The sequence below is a fragment of the Pelodiscus sinensis genome, chromosome 3 (genome assembly GCF_049634645.1).
Source record: "Pelodiscus sinensis isolate JC-2024 chromosome 3, ASM4963464v1, whole genome shotgun sequence".
Classification (NCBI taxonomy): Eukaryota; Metazoa; Chordata; order Testudines; family Trionychidae; genus Pelodiscus; species Pelodiscus sinensis.
Window position 1 is genome coordinate 53,984,213 of NC_134713.1, and position 14,293 is coordinate 53,998,505.

General features: G+C 45.8%; 1 protein-coding gene across 2 annotated transcripts in view; it reads left to right on the top strand.

The window, feature by feature from the left end:
* Positions 1-14,293, top strand: part of DDX43 (DEAD-box helicase 43) — a 78,689-nt gene that overhangs the window by 36,197 nt on the left and 28,199 nt on the right. For both annotated transcript variants that reach the window (XM_075923770.1, XM_075923771.1), the window contains exons 11-14: positions 173-260; positions 383-510; positions 7,426-7,539; positions 8,641-8,775. In XM_075923770.1, the coding sequence (XP_075779885.1) occupies positions 173-260; positions 383-510; positions 7,426-7,539; positions 8,641-8,775 (465 nt within the window). The remainder of the gene's footprint in view (positions 1-172; positions 261-382; positions 511-7,425; positions 7,540-8,640; positions 8,776-14,293) is intronic.

A 14,293-nucleotide genomic window follows, 5' to 3' on the forward strand; every position in this document is an offset into this window, starting at 1 on the left:
ATGATGATAAATAAGAGATTCCAATTTTTCTTGTTAAGATTAAGTCATATGCATGACAGCTAATGTGGGTGTAAGACACTGCTAGAATGTATTGGGGGTGGGAAGAGAATGAGGGAAGTGTAATAGAGACTTCTTTCACTGTTATTAAAATGTGTTGCTTTCCTCCCACCAGTGCTACTTGGCCAGATGGTGTTCGCCGCCTTGCAAAATCATATTTGAAAGATCCTATGATTGTATATGTGGGCACTCTTGATTTAGCGGTAAGTTTGTTTTTCGTAAAATAACTCAGTGGCGTTATTCCTTGTAGTTTCAGGTATTGTAATATGAGAACATTTTATTCAGATTTTGTTTTTACTCAGAGTAATTTTTTTATATTTCAAAGGCAGTAAATACAGTAGAGCAGAAGGTTGTTATTATCCCAGAAGAAGAAAAGAGAGCTTTCATGCGCTACTTCATCGATACTATGAAGCCTAAAGATAAAGTCCTCATATTTGTCGGAAAGAAACTTACGTATGTAATTTTTTACCAATATTACATTTGTCTGGTTAACTACTAGCTTGTTTTTTTAGAAATTAATTGGTTATTTTCAGATCATAATTATGACACTTATTTATTTTCAACCACAGTGTAGTGTTAACATTGACTTACTATATATCCCCAGCACTATACATGGCCGTTACATTTTACACAAGTTCTCTAGTACTGTCAAACTATTAAAATGCATTGGAATGTGTTTGCCCTACTTTAAACTTAAGCAGGCTTTAAGACTTTCTATACTAAAAAATGTTAGTTAAATTAGATGCATTGAAGTTATTGAAATGAAACATTTTGATTGACCTGAATATTGATTGATTGGGCTATCAGCTCATGAAAATGTGAGTGGCATTCTTTTTGTCCCGTTTTGAATGGGAAAAAGACTTGGCTGGTGCCTTAATGTGAGGGAATCAGAGTGGCTCTGGGAGCATTCATGGCATCTAGCAGCTGTGTGTGGTGTTCCATATGCAGTTATGAGGAGTGGTAACATGACCAGGAGAGATTTGCTGCTTGTCACTAGAAAAGTTTTGTGACAGCCCAGACTGATGAGTTGAGAACAGCAGTCCCTCAGTTCCAGGCTGTGCCCTGGGGATCCTATCATATTGGTGATCATCAGGAGGAATATTCAGTTCCTCATGCATCTATGGTAATTTGACAGATGAATTTGTTCTGTCTGATTATAATGATTTTGAGGCCTTTCTAGATCTCTTGAAACTAGTGACAGACACCTTTTAGAGATCCCTTTAGCAATTGTCCAAGAAAAATCATGGAAACTGACTGTGACTGGTAGCAGACAAGTGATGCCTCTTAATGAGGGAATCTTTAAGATGGATAATGATGTGTGAGAGACACTGGCACCTCTCTGTCACTCCTAAAAAAGCTGACTGCTATTAATAAGTCCCTCCAGTGGAACTTCAGTATAACTGTTTTTTTCACTTATCCCATTCCAGGATCTCTATTAGTGACTGCAATACAGGCAGTCCCTGGGTTACGTACAAGATAGGGACTGTAGGTTTGTTCTTAAGTTGAATCTGTATGTAAGTTGGAACTGGTGTCCAGATTCAGCCGCTGCTGAAACTGACCGCCAGTTCTGACTTACATACAGATTCAACTTAAGAACCCCAAGTCAGCTGCTGCTGAAACTGATCAGCCGCTGATTCCAGGAAGCCCGGGCAGAGCAACTGTGCCTCGGGCTTCCTGTAGTCAGCGCTGGTCAGTTTCAGCAATGGCTGACTTGGGGACGCCTGGGGCAGAGCAGCTGGGGTACTGCTGGGTTGCTCCAGTAGCGCGGCTCCTTGGCGCTACTGGACCAACCCAGCAGCACCCCAGCTGCTCTGCTCCAGGCGTCCTGATTCAGCCGCTGCTGAAACTGACCAGCAGCGGCTGAATCAGGACGCCTGGGGCAGAGGGCTGGGGTGCTGCCGGGTTTGTCCAGTAGTGCCCAGAGCGGCGCTGCGGGACCAACCGGCAGCGCCCCAGCTGCTCTGCCCCAGGGTCCACAACAAAAGCCTGGTCTTCTGGGCGGGGGGGGGGGGCACACTGGCTGCGTCCCTCCCCCCCCCCCCCCCCCAGCAGACCAGGGACACGGGGAGCAAAGCCGCAGCGGCGGGGTGCCTCGCCTCTGAGGCTTTGCTCTGGCGTGGGACCCGCTTTGCTCCCGGTGCCCCTGGTCTGCTGGAGACGGTCCCCAGCAGACCAGGGGCACCGCGAGCAAACCCGCAGCCGTGGCGGGGTCCCGCGCTTCTGAGGCTTTGCTCTAGCAAAGCCTCAGAAGCAGGGGAACCCACCGGGGCTGCTGCTTTGTTCCCGATGCCCCTGGTCTGCTGGAGACGGTCCCCAGCAGACCAGGGGCACCGGGAGCAGCTTTTCTCACCCCAGAGGTCAAGGTGGCTGACCGCTGCCTGTGAGCTCCGGGGCGAGAAAGCCCCGTTCATATGTGCGGATCCGACATATGAGGAAAACATGACATGGATCTCTGACCTAGCTTGATGTCTAAAAGTTGTACAGTGTTGCAAACATCTTTCCATTCCTTAAAACATTAGTGACTATAGAATAGTTACTTATGGACATTTTAGCATGTAAAGATCAAAGGAATGTTGTAGTGAACTGGTAATTTTAAAAAGTGATCAAAGTGCACGCCTCCCCTTTCTGACGCTGTGTGCAGGATGTACATATAACACTGTTAAGTCCAACCACTCAGTTCCTTCTCACCACTGCCTTTACTGGTAGATTCTATCCCAGACCAGAGCCTGCTTCTTATTCCCTCATAGGTAGTACCATACTGGATAGTGGAGTTAGGAGAAAGAAAAGGAGGAAAATACTATCAGTAAATAAATAAATCTTGTTTTAACTAAAGATTTCCATTATCCTGCCCTTCCCAATCAGAAAGCCTTTTCCCTTCACCCTTATCCCTAGCTCTCCCGAGTTTGAGGAGAGCAGCCTTCTCAATAACAGATGACCACTTGCAATGTATTCACTGTCTGGGTGAGGGACCAGGGTTCCCACTGCCTTAGCCAGCAAGGACCGGGACATTAGATTAAAACTTTTTTGTGGCTTTTTTTTAAATGTATACCCCAAATTAAAAAACATAGCAAGAGACCTAAAAAAGAGTCACTGTGGCTTAACCACCATGTAAAAAAAGCAGTGAGGGACAAAAAGGCATCTTTTAAGAAGTGGAAGTCCAATCCTAGTGAGATAAATAGAAAGGAACGTAAACACTGTCAAATCAAGTGTAAAAATGTAATAAGAAAAGCAAAAAAAGATTTTGAGGAACAGCTAGCCAAAAACTCAAAAAGCAATAACAAAATGTTTTTTAAGTACATTAGAAGCAGGAAGCCTGCTAAAAAACCTGTGGGTCCCCTAGATGATTGAGCTATAAAAGGAGCAATCAAGGACGATAAAGCCATTGCGGAGAAACTAAATGATTTCTTTGCTTCAGTCTTCATGGCTGAGGACGTTAGGGAGATTCCCAAATCTGCACCGTCCTTTGTAGGTGATGAATCTGAGGAACTGTCCCGGATTGAAGTGTCATTAGAGGAGGTTTTGGAACAAATAGAAAAACTTAATGTTAACAAATCTCCGGGACCGGATGGCATTCATCCAAGGGTTCTAAAAGAACTCAAATAGGAAGTTGCTGAACTGTTATCTGTGGTTTGTAACCTATCCTTTAAATCGGCTTCCGTACCTAGTGACTGGAAGGTAGCCAACGTGACACCAATATTTAAAAAGGGTTGTAGAGGCGATCCTGGCAATTACAGACCGGTAAGTCTAACTTCAGTACCGGGCAAATTAGTCAAAACAATAGTAAAGAATAAAATTGTGAGGCATGTAGAAGAACATAATTTGTTGGACAAAAGTAAACATGGTTTCTGTAAAGGGAAATCATGTCTTACTAATCTATTAGAGTTCTTAGAAGGGGTTAACAAACATGCAGAGAAGGAGGATCCAGTAGATATAGTATACTTAGATTTTCAGAAAGCTTTTGACAAGGTCCCTCACCAAAGGCTCTTGTGTAAATTACATGGCCATGGGATAAGAGGGAAGGTCCTTTCTTGGATTGAGAACTGGATAAAAGACAGAAAAAAAAGGGTAGGAATAAATGGTAAATTTTCAGATTGGAGAGGGGTAATTAGTGGTGTCCCCCAAGGGTCAGTCCTGGGACCAATCCTTTTCAACTTATTCATAAATGATCTGGAGAAAGGGGTAAGCAGTGAGGTGGTAAAGTTTGCGGATGATACCAAACTGTTTAGGATAGTCAAGACAGAAGCAGACTGTGAGGGACTCCAAGAAGATCTCACCAAACTGAGTGACTGGGCAACAAAATGGCAAATGAAATTTAACGTGGATAAGTGTAAAGTAATGCACATCGGGAAAAATAACCCCAACTATACGTACAGTACGATGGGGGCTAATTTGGCTACGACAAATCAGGAAAGAGATCTTGGAGTTATCGTGGATAGTTCTCTGAAAACTTCCACACAGTGTGCAGCGGTGGTCCGAAAGGCAAATAGGATGCTAGGAATTATTAAGAAAGGGATAGAAAATAAGACACAGAATATCGTTCTGCCCCTGTATAAAACTATGGTACGCCCACATCTTGAATACTGTGTACAGATGTGGTCTCCTCACCTCAAAAAAGATATTTTGGCCTTGGAAAGGGTTCAGAAAAGGGCAACTAAAATGATTAGGGGTTTGGAACGGGTCCCATATGAGGAGAGGTTAAAGCGACTGGGACTTTTCAGTTTAGAAAAGAGGAGACTGAGGGGGGATATGATAGAGGTATATAAAATCATGAGTGGTGTGGAGAGGGCCGATAAAAGTTATTTATTAGTTCCCATAATAGAAGAACTAGAGGACACCATATGAAATGAATGGGTAGCAGGTTTAAAACCAATAAAAGAAAGTTCTTCTTCACAAAGCGTGTAGTCAACCTGTGGAACTCCTTGCCAGAGGAGGCTATAAAGGCTAGGACTATAATAGAGTTTAAAGAGAAGCTAGATAATTTCATGGAGGTTAGGTCCATAAAAGGCTATTAGCCAGGGGATAGAAATGGTGTTCCTGGCCTCTGTTTGTCAGAGGCTGGAGAAGGATTTCAGGAGACAAATCGCTTGATCATTGTCTTCGGTCCACCCTCTTTGGGGCACCTGGTGCTGGCCACTGTCGGCAGACAGGATACTGGGCTAGATGGACCTTTGGTCTGATGCAGTACAGCCGTTCTTATGTTCTTGTGTTCTTGAAATCACTGTGTCCAGCATTAGACTTGTTTCCGGTTTCTTCCCCAGAGATTCACCCATTACCAGGTCATCTGCGGACCTCCACTCTCCAAACCTGTAAAGAGAGTTCTGTAATTGTGTGGATGACAAGAAACTGTCTTTCTCTTCACATTCTGAGGCGTGGCCCATCAGAACACTATCCCTAGCTAAGTCAGTGGCCTCAGCCTCCATTGATAGGGGATATAGCCCCAGAGATTGTCCGAGTACCTTTGGTATTACCTCAAAGAAATTGTCTGGGCATACCTTCACAGCTTGGCACCATTTCCCAGCTCTGGAGACTGAGGCATCCTGCTTGCAGGAGCTATGGCATTGATGCTGTTTCTGGCACCAGTGAAGGCATTGGCACATTAAGCTCTCAGCACCATCAAAATCATTGTCACCAGCCAATGCATTTGCACAGACCAAATCATTGACACAGAAATTTTCAGCGTTGTCCAAGTCTCTGGCGCCATCTTCTGAAATTTCAGGGACATACACCTTCTCTTTGGCACCGGGCTTTGCAATGGCACTGAGATGCTTCTTCCCTGCCACAAGACTTCAGATACCCTAAGGACCTGTTGGTATTTGACAGTCCTAAGTTTCTGCTTCTCCAACAGGGCCTATTCCCACCCTTCCCTCCAGACTTATGACATTCCTCCCTCTCCTCCAGGGATAGCACTTCCCTTCCTCAGTGAGGAGGAGGAGGACTTTCCCTTCACCAGTTCATCTTGTATATGTAAACTGCCTCTGGTCTCTAATCCTGTCAGGGATTAACGTGGTTGCAGCCAAATGTACCATTCCCACCAAATAGCTGTATTCAGACCCGGGGGCCATGTGCAGGGCACAATTCAGGAATTTTCCCAAAGAGCAAAGCCAGGGCATGTCTACACCAGGAAATTATTTTGAAATAATAACTCCTGAAATAACTATTTTGAAATAGTGTGCCCACATTACAGGGAATCCTCAAAATTAGTCTGAGGCAGGTTTCTTTAATGCGGATGCCTCAACTTAGAACTCCAGGAGGCACTGGGGAGTAGTTATTTCGAAATAGCAGCAGTGGAGCATCCACACTACCGCTACTTTGAAATAACTATTTTGCAATAAGTGTTAATAACCAACCTGTTATTTTGAAATAATGGGCTTGGTAGTGTGGACACTCTGCTTGATCCATTGCTGTGTGCTTTCTTACCTTTTGGGCTAACCATCTTGCCAGCCACCATCCTCTGCCCCTGGGCAGCACCGCTAGGAGGTCTCAGCACCATCAATGCCTGGGCAGCGCACACACACAGACTTGCCCGGGTTTGGCTTGGAGGGGTGGAAGCCTCGCACCAGCCCTTATTGGGGAGGAATTGTACAGCCCATCCCTGTTAGCACTCCCCAGGTCCAGTGAGGGTGTTGCCTGTGGATCTGTGGGGTGGAGTGCAGGGCTGCATTTCCCAGCCTTGGAGGGATGGAGGGCATGGTGGTGGGGCCAGCGGGGCTTACACTTCTCTCCCTCCACATTTTACCCAGTGCAGCGCTGGGGCCAAGGGCCAGGCAGGAAAGATAATCACTTTATCCTCTCTTCCTAGTGTGGCTTCAGCCACCGATTACTCTGCAGTACAGCTGTTCCCTGTGCTAGCTGCCTTCAGTTGTGACTTTGCAGTATTGTATCCCTTCAATCAGCCCCATCCCTTTCCATGTTATGGAAAGCAATCGAATTCCTGGCACATCCTGTTTTCCTGCCGCAACCAACCCCGAATCCTGACCTTGCTTTAAGTTAGAATAAGAGGAAACTGCATGCCAAATATGGTGGCCCTAGCTGTTACTTTTTAGGAAGAGTTCTTGAACAGACTGACTTTGACGGACGCCTCTAAAATATAGAGAGAGCTGTTACTATGATAGGGACCCTATAATTATTTGCAAGTACTCTAGTTTAGTTTGTCTCCTGAACTTCCCCTTAAGACTTAGGCAACAACTCTAAGCATTCTGATCTTGACATCCATGAGCATTCGACAAACACATATTTGTCACAATAAGTACCTTTTTAATTAGAACAGGCTTTTGTCTAAAATAGATATGAACATAAGAGTGCTTACTTGCTAGTAGTTCATTCCTCATCTATTTTAAAGTATTCAAAGCTACCGCTATCTAATTCTAGAGCTGATGACTTATCAAGTGATTTTAGTCTCCAAGGAATTCCAGTTCAGTCTCTTCATGGCAACAGAGAACAGTGTGATCGAGAACAAGCTTTGGATGACTTTAAGAAAGGCAAGTATTGCTCTTCAATGCTATTCTGTTGAGCCAAGCAGTTTCAATCTATACTGTATAAAACTTAATATCCATACTATTATTATAATGGCTTTTGTAACACGTAGCAGTGAAAAATAAAGTAACTTCAATGTTAATTGTTTGGGAGTAAGACTTGGACTAATTGTAATTGTATTAACGTACCAAATATCTAAACCCCTGCACAGATACAAAATTGGTATCCACATCTGTATCTGCAAAAATGAGTTGCAGATATTCATATTGACATCTGCAGATGTGGATATCCTTGTATATAAAGCAGATGTCCATGAAAAACAGATAATGAGAAGTCCTGTGGCACCTTAAAGACTAACTGATTTATTTGGCATAAGCTTTCATGGGCAAAATTTTGTGGCCTCCTTGTTGTTTTTGTAGATACAGAGTAACATGACTACTTCTCTGATTCTTGACACAATGTACCAAATACTAGCTGTAGGAAAACATGGTCAGGAAGAGGAAAGAAGTTGTTGCTTTATCCCAGTGGGGTTCTCAAACTGTGGCCCATGTGACATCCTCAGGACCATACGGGGAATGTATATATTGTGTGGATGTGGCCCGTAAACACAGAGCTGCAAATAGGTTCAGAACCAGTGCTTTATCCATTACAAATTGAAATGGCCATTAGTGAAAATGAGATCCCAGTTTAAAGTACGGCTGACTACTTCCTTATTTTGGAAATTTCTTTTAAAAACAGTATTTTATTAAAATAAAGGCTATATGAATATGAAATTTATGTTGGCGGGTGGTGGTTTTTATGTATTGAAACCTACCAGGTCCATGATTATGTCCTGCTTAGGAGAACAACATTAAAATGAAGGCTATTTTACAGTTTTCTTGTGCAGCTTTGGCCAAGTCTTTCTATGCCTCTCATCTCCATCTGCAAAATAGTAGTAATAGCAATTACTTTCATCACATGATGCTGGGAGGCTGATGTTTTGGATTATGTGGTGCTCTTATACAAGGCTAATGGGAGCCATATAAACATTTAAGGTGGATAGATTATGTATTGTACATTAGCTAGATAAAAGACCAATGTATATTTTACATACATGCTTATTGCAGGAAGAGTGCGAATACTGATAGCTACAGATTTAGCATCCCGTGGGCTTGATGTACAAGATATTACTCATGTTTTCAATTTTGATTTCCCTCGGAACATTGAAGAGTATGTTCATAGAGTAGGTCGTACTGGACGAGCGGGGTAAGTGATTTTTCTATATGTAAACTGAATTCTTTTTTTTTTCCATCACTTTAAAATGACAGTAAAACTTGGGTTTACTTTCTTTTATTTAATGTAACTTTTTAATATATGGTCTGTAAGATGTACAGCAACACATAATGTAAATCTTACTGCCGATGCAACATGAGATCAACAGAAAATTATGCTTCCAGAGTATGATGCGTACAGGAAATTATATTTCAAATATAAAGGGTCCATTTCTGGCATTTTTTATTTGAAATCAATTAGGAAAAGGCACTTCAGTGTTCTGGTGTAAGATTGGTAGTTACTTGGGTTATGAACAAAAAATGAAAACAGGTTTGAATCTCAGATGTCATGTTTTTGAGCATGTTCTCGATTTAATATTCTGGTTTCTCTTCAGATTGCATAAGTCTTTTGCCTTTTCCTTGTCTTAAATCTATTCTGCATTATAAACCACTCTATAAAATTCTCAATCCGCTCCCTACGAATTCCATCAAGCATACTTGGAATTTCATGAGTTTCATCTTGCTAGTTTGTTGGTTTCAAAGGGCATGTGTACACTGCAGCATTATTTCAAAATAGCATTATTTCAAAATAACAATATGATCATTTACAGAGCAAGCCCATTATTTCAAAATAATTTTGAAATAACAGGCTTCTTATTCCAGAATAGTAAACCCTCATTTTATGAGGAATAACACCTATTCTGAAATAGTTATTTCGAAATAGAGTTTGTGTGGATAGTACAGCTGTGGTTATTTTGAAATAAGTGGCCTCCAGGGCTTCTCACAGCTGCCTTGGTGGCCACTGTGGCCACACTCATCAGAATTCTATAGTTCCCCTTCCTCTGCAGCCTTTAAAGCTGCAACCGCCGCTTGTGGCATGATGTGAGCCCTGCTAGCACTGTGCCCCACAGCAGTGCCCTGCTCTGCCTTCCCTGTTGCCATGGCAGACCCCAGCACTCCATCTGAGCCCCCCACAGCTGCACAGCTGCAGCCAGCTCTCTAGGCCCCTGGCCATTAGCAAAAGAGAGAGGCCCCATACTGGTCTGGTGCAGAGATCCTGGATTTCATTGAGGTCTGGGGAGAGGAGGGAAACCTCCAGATCTCCATACCAGATGCAGGAATGCAGACATTTATGGCCCATATGGCTGACAGCCTGGGCCGGGAGGTACACATGCGCACCCAGGAACAGGTGTGCATGAAAGTCAAGGAGCTGAGGCAGGCCTACATGAAGGGCAGTGAGCAGAGCTCCCTCTCAGAGCCTATTATGCCCCTATTATGAACAGCTCCACAACATTCTGGGAGGGGGTCAGTACTTTCCCCCACCTTGTTGTGGACTCTGGGCTGGAGATGCCCATCGTCAGCCTCCCAAGGGCAGGGCTGTGGACAAGGAGGAGGTGGAGGAGGCCAACACCAAGCCTGCCAGCCAGGAGGTCCGCCTCTCCCTGGAGCCAGTGCTCCCCTCCCAGGAATGTCATGTAATGCTCAGCTGAGGCCGGGGAAAGCCTATTAGGTGAGTTCCTTAGACACGCGTGGGGGGAGAGGGTGGGTGGCCAGGGGGTTGCGTGCTCCTCGCTTTGCTTTCTCAGCCTGAGGATCGCACAGTGCAGATGGAGCACTAGTCCAGAGCGCACAGCTGAAATGAGGCTGCCACATAGAAATCTTGCACTCCTGCTCACAGGGTTCCTGCACAGGCCTGCCTTACTCCCGACCCTGTGGTGGGACACCTTCCCACCACTAAGGAGGCTGGGGTTATAGATACACATAGCAGTACTGCACATGGCACAGCCTCATGTCCACACTCTCGGGGCAGCATCCGCTCCTGAGCAAGCATAGTGAGGTAGAGGACATCGAGCCTCTGCCAGGGGATCCTGCTGAGGGCAGGAAGAGGAGGGGACCCCAGTGCCACCGTCCAGGACAAGCAGTATCTGCCACTCACACACATCTCCCACACACCACTACTTCCCTCTCCTCCAGAAGGCAGGAATAGACGCCGGCTCCCTGTGGGATGCTGTCACTGCCAGACCCAGCATGTGTGTGGTTCAGAGGGAAGCAGAGCTGCCCTGTCACCCCCCTCACTCACAGGCTCCCGACCTGACCACCTTGTGCCTGCTTGTCCCCCGGGACATGAGGGTAGCAGGTTTCCCCTGGGATGTCCATGCCCCTGCAGGAAAGTGCCCACTGTCTAGGCCACAGATGGCCATGCTCGAAGCACATCGCCTTCATCTAAACCAAGATCTTTTGGTGTCAGCTCACTTGTTAGGGCAAGGCTTCAGGCACCCTGTCTCCTGGGATGACTGCCTGTGTGCCCTGCGGTGGTCTCTCAAGTGACGGGAGTAGAGGTTGGACGTGACCTGGAGGAGCACCATGCTGACAGGGAGCTGCGCCACACCATCAGGCAGGAGCTGTCCTAGGAGACCCAGAGCATGAGCACAGCACACTTTGCCACCTGGTGGCTGCCATTGAGCAATCCAGCAGCTGCCCACCTCCCTGCTCCTGATACCTTTCCTGCCCCTCTGGTTTCTCCCCCTAGTCATCCCTTCCTCCCCCACCCCACCCCCGGCCACCGAGGGCCCTGCACACAGGGTGGTGGGACCACCCAACGGAGGCCACCAGCCCCATCCCTGAGCCTCTCCTTTCCCCCTTCCACTTCCCTCTTTCCCCTTTCAACTCCCTCATTCCCCCTCCCCCCGGGTTCTTTCCCCGGATATATTTTACCCCTCCCCCCAAAAAAGAAACAGTTTATTCTTTCAAAACAGTCTGATTTATTGTATCTGTGGGGGTGGGGCGGAAGAGAGGGCAGAAGAGTAAAGGCACAGAGAGGCAATGCAGAGACCCATTGTGGGAGGCCCAGGGGAAAGCATCACAGGTGTCCTTGTCTGAAATTTTCCCTCAGGGACTCCCAGATGCACACAGCCCTGCTGGATGGTATTGGTACGCAGCTGCTTAAAGGTCCTGGCCAACGGACCTGCCCCCCACCCTGGCAGGAACATCACCACCTATCAGACATTCCATTCACCAAGGTCCAGGCGGGATTAGGAGACATTGGAACCTCTACTTCAAATGACTGAAGGTGCCCTCCACCACTACGTGGGCCCTGCTGAGCCTGGTGTTGAGCTGTTACTTGGTGGGGTCCAGGTGTCCTGTGTAGGGCTTCATTAGCCAGGGAACCAAAGAGAAGGCTGCATCCTCCAGGTCCCTGACCCTGATGGTGTGGTCAGGGGAAAGTGCCGGTGTGCATCTTATGGAACTGGCTGGCGTTCCTGAAGACACAGGCATCGTGCGCCTTCCCCAACCACCCAATGTTAGTATCAGTGAAGCAGCCCCAGTGGTCCATGAGGGCCTGCAGCACCATGGAAAAGTACCCCTTCCAGTTGATGTAATTGGCAGCCCGGTGGTCAGGGTCCCAGATGGGGATATAGGTGCCATCAATGGCCCCCCACAGTTGGGGAAGCCCCGACAGGAAAGCCGGCCACAATGGGGTCGATGTCACCAGGATGATAACTCTGCGCAGCAGACTGGTGTTGATGGCTCTTACCACCTGTAGGAGGATACAAACATAGAATCACAAGGTTGCAAGAGCCCTCAGGAGGTCCCCAAGCCCAAACCCCTTCCCAGAGCAGGAGAAACCCTGACTTACCCAGTCCCCAGCAGGGCTTTGTGAAGGCGGGACTACACAACCTCCAGAGGGGGAGAGTCCACCCCTCCCTTCCCTAGGGAACCCCACTCCAGTGGTTTACCACCCTCCTGGGACAGTAGCACAAGGTCTCCAAACCTGCATAAGCATGGCCCCGGTGGTTGATCTCCCCATGCCAAACTGGTTCCTGACCGAGTGGTAGCTGTCCGGCGTGGTGAATTTCCAAAGTGTGATGGTGACCTGGTTCTTGAGGGGGATGGTGAGTCTCATGAGTGTCCCATTGCCTGAGGGCAGAGGCGAGCCACTCGCACAGCTCCAGAAGGTGTCCTTTCACATGCAAAAGTTCTGGAGCCACTGCTGGTTGTCCCACTTCTCCATGACAATCCTGTCCATCAGTTGAAAAGACTTGAGACATGGCTGTAGAGGGGAGCCCCTTTAGGCATGAGCCTCAGGCAGCAGCTACAGGAAGTGACTTCTGTTTTGATGCCCTGCCCAAAGTGCTTCTGGGAGGCTTTAAGTGCGATTCAACCTTCAATCAATATGGACGTGCTATTTCAATATAGATCTTTGCTATTTTGATGGGCATTTGTAGTGTGGATGCACTATTTCTAAATAGTTTTCAGAGTTTTTATTCCAAAATAGCTTATTTCGAAATAAGTGTGTAGTGTAGACGTACCCGAAGAGAGGTTTGAATGTCAGATTAACTCCTGAAATTTAACATAATAAATCAGATGATGAATAAACACATTTTCTATATAGCCTTCTGTCAGTGTATGTATTATACTTTCAAATTACCACCTCTGAGTTTACTATGGAGACAAATACTTAGTCTGTAATAGAGATATAGCTGTGTTAGTCTGGTCTAGCTGATACAAAAGACAGGACTATGCAGCACTTTAAAGACTAACAAGATGGTTTATTAGGTGATGAGTTTTCATGGGCCAGACCTACTTTCTCAGCTGAAATTGTGGAAGAAAATTGGCATGGGTCTGGCCCATGAAAGCTCATCACCTAATAAACCATCTTGTTAGTCTTTAAAGTGCTGCATAGTCCTGTCTTTTGTTTCAGCTAGACCAGACTAACACGGCTACATCTCTATTACAGATTAAGTATTTGTCTCCATAGTAAACTGAGAGGTGGAATTTGAAAGTATAATTGGTATTTCTGAACTTCTTGCTATAGTTTTAGCCATTGTGCTACAATTTCTTGACTATCACTGACAGTACCGTGGGACTCTAAACTTGTTCCCATTCTACTTTAACCAAATAACAATGAGGGCAGAGGATATTATAACTCAATGATGGGCAACCAAAGGTAGTTAGTGGGCCTTGTGACTGCCCCGTTTATGGGCTGCAAGCTTGTTGTAACTAACGTGGTCTCCCAGGATAGGGAATTTTGCTAACTGTGTTTGCATACCCAGAATGTGTGGGGTGTGCCAATTAAACCATAGCAAGCACATTGATTGGATGCAGAGCAAGCATACAGCTCTCACAATCATTGTATGCAATTGGCATGTGACATGAGTTGCATGCTCTTGCTTTACGTACATGTCATTTTAGTAAGACCAGTAGGGAAAAAAACAACGCAGACTGAAACCAACAGAATCTGGCAACCGTGCATGTGGGCAACAGTAAACAAAATATCTCATTGGCCCCACACACACAAACCTGATGGGCTGCAGTTTTGTCCATGACTGTTAAACTTTATATAATATTGTTCATCCTAAAAAAAAGATCCCTGTGGGATGGTGACCGTTCATATGGCATTCAGTTTGGAGATTCGTTTAATAGGTGCTGTATACAGACAAATGCAAGGAGCCTAAAAAGGCTTAAAAGTCTAGAAGATGGACAAACAATTCCATTATATCAACATGAACTCA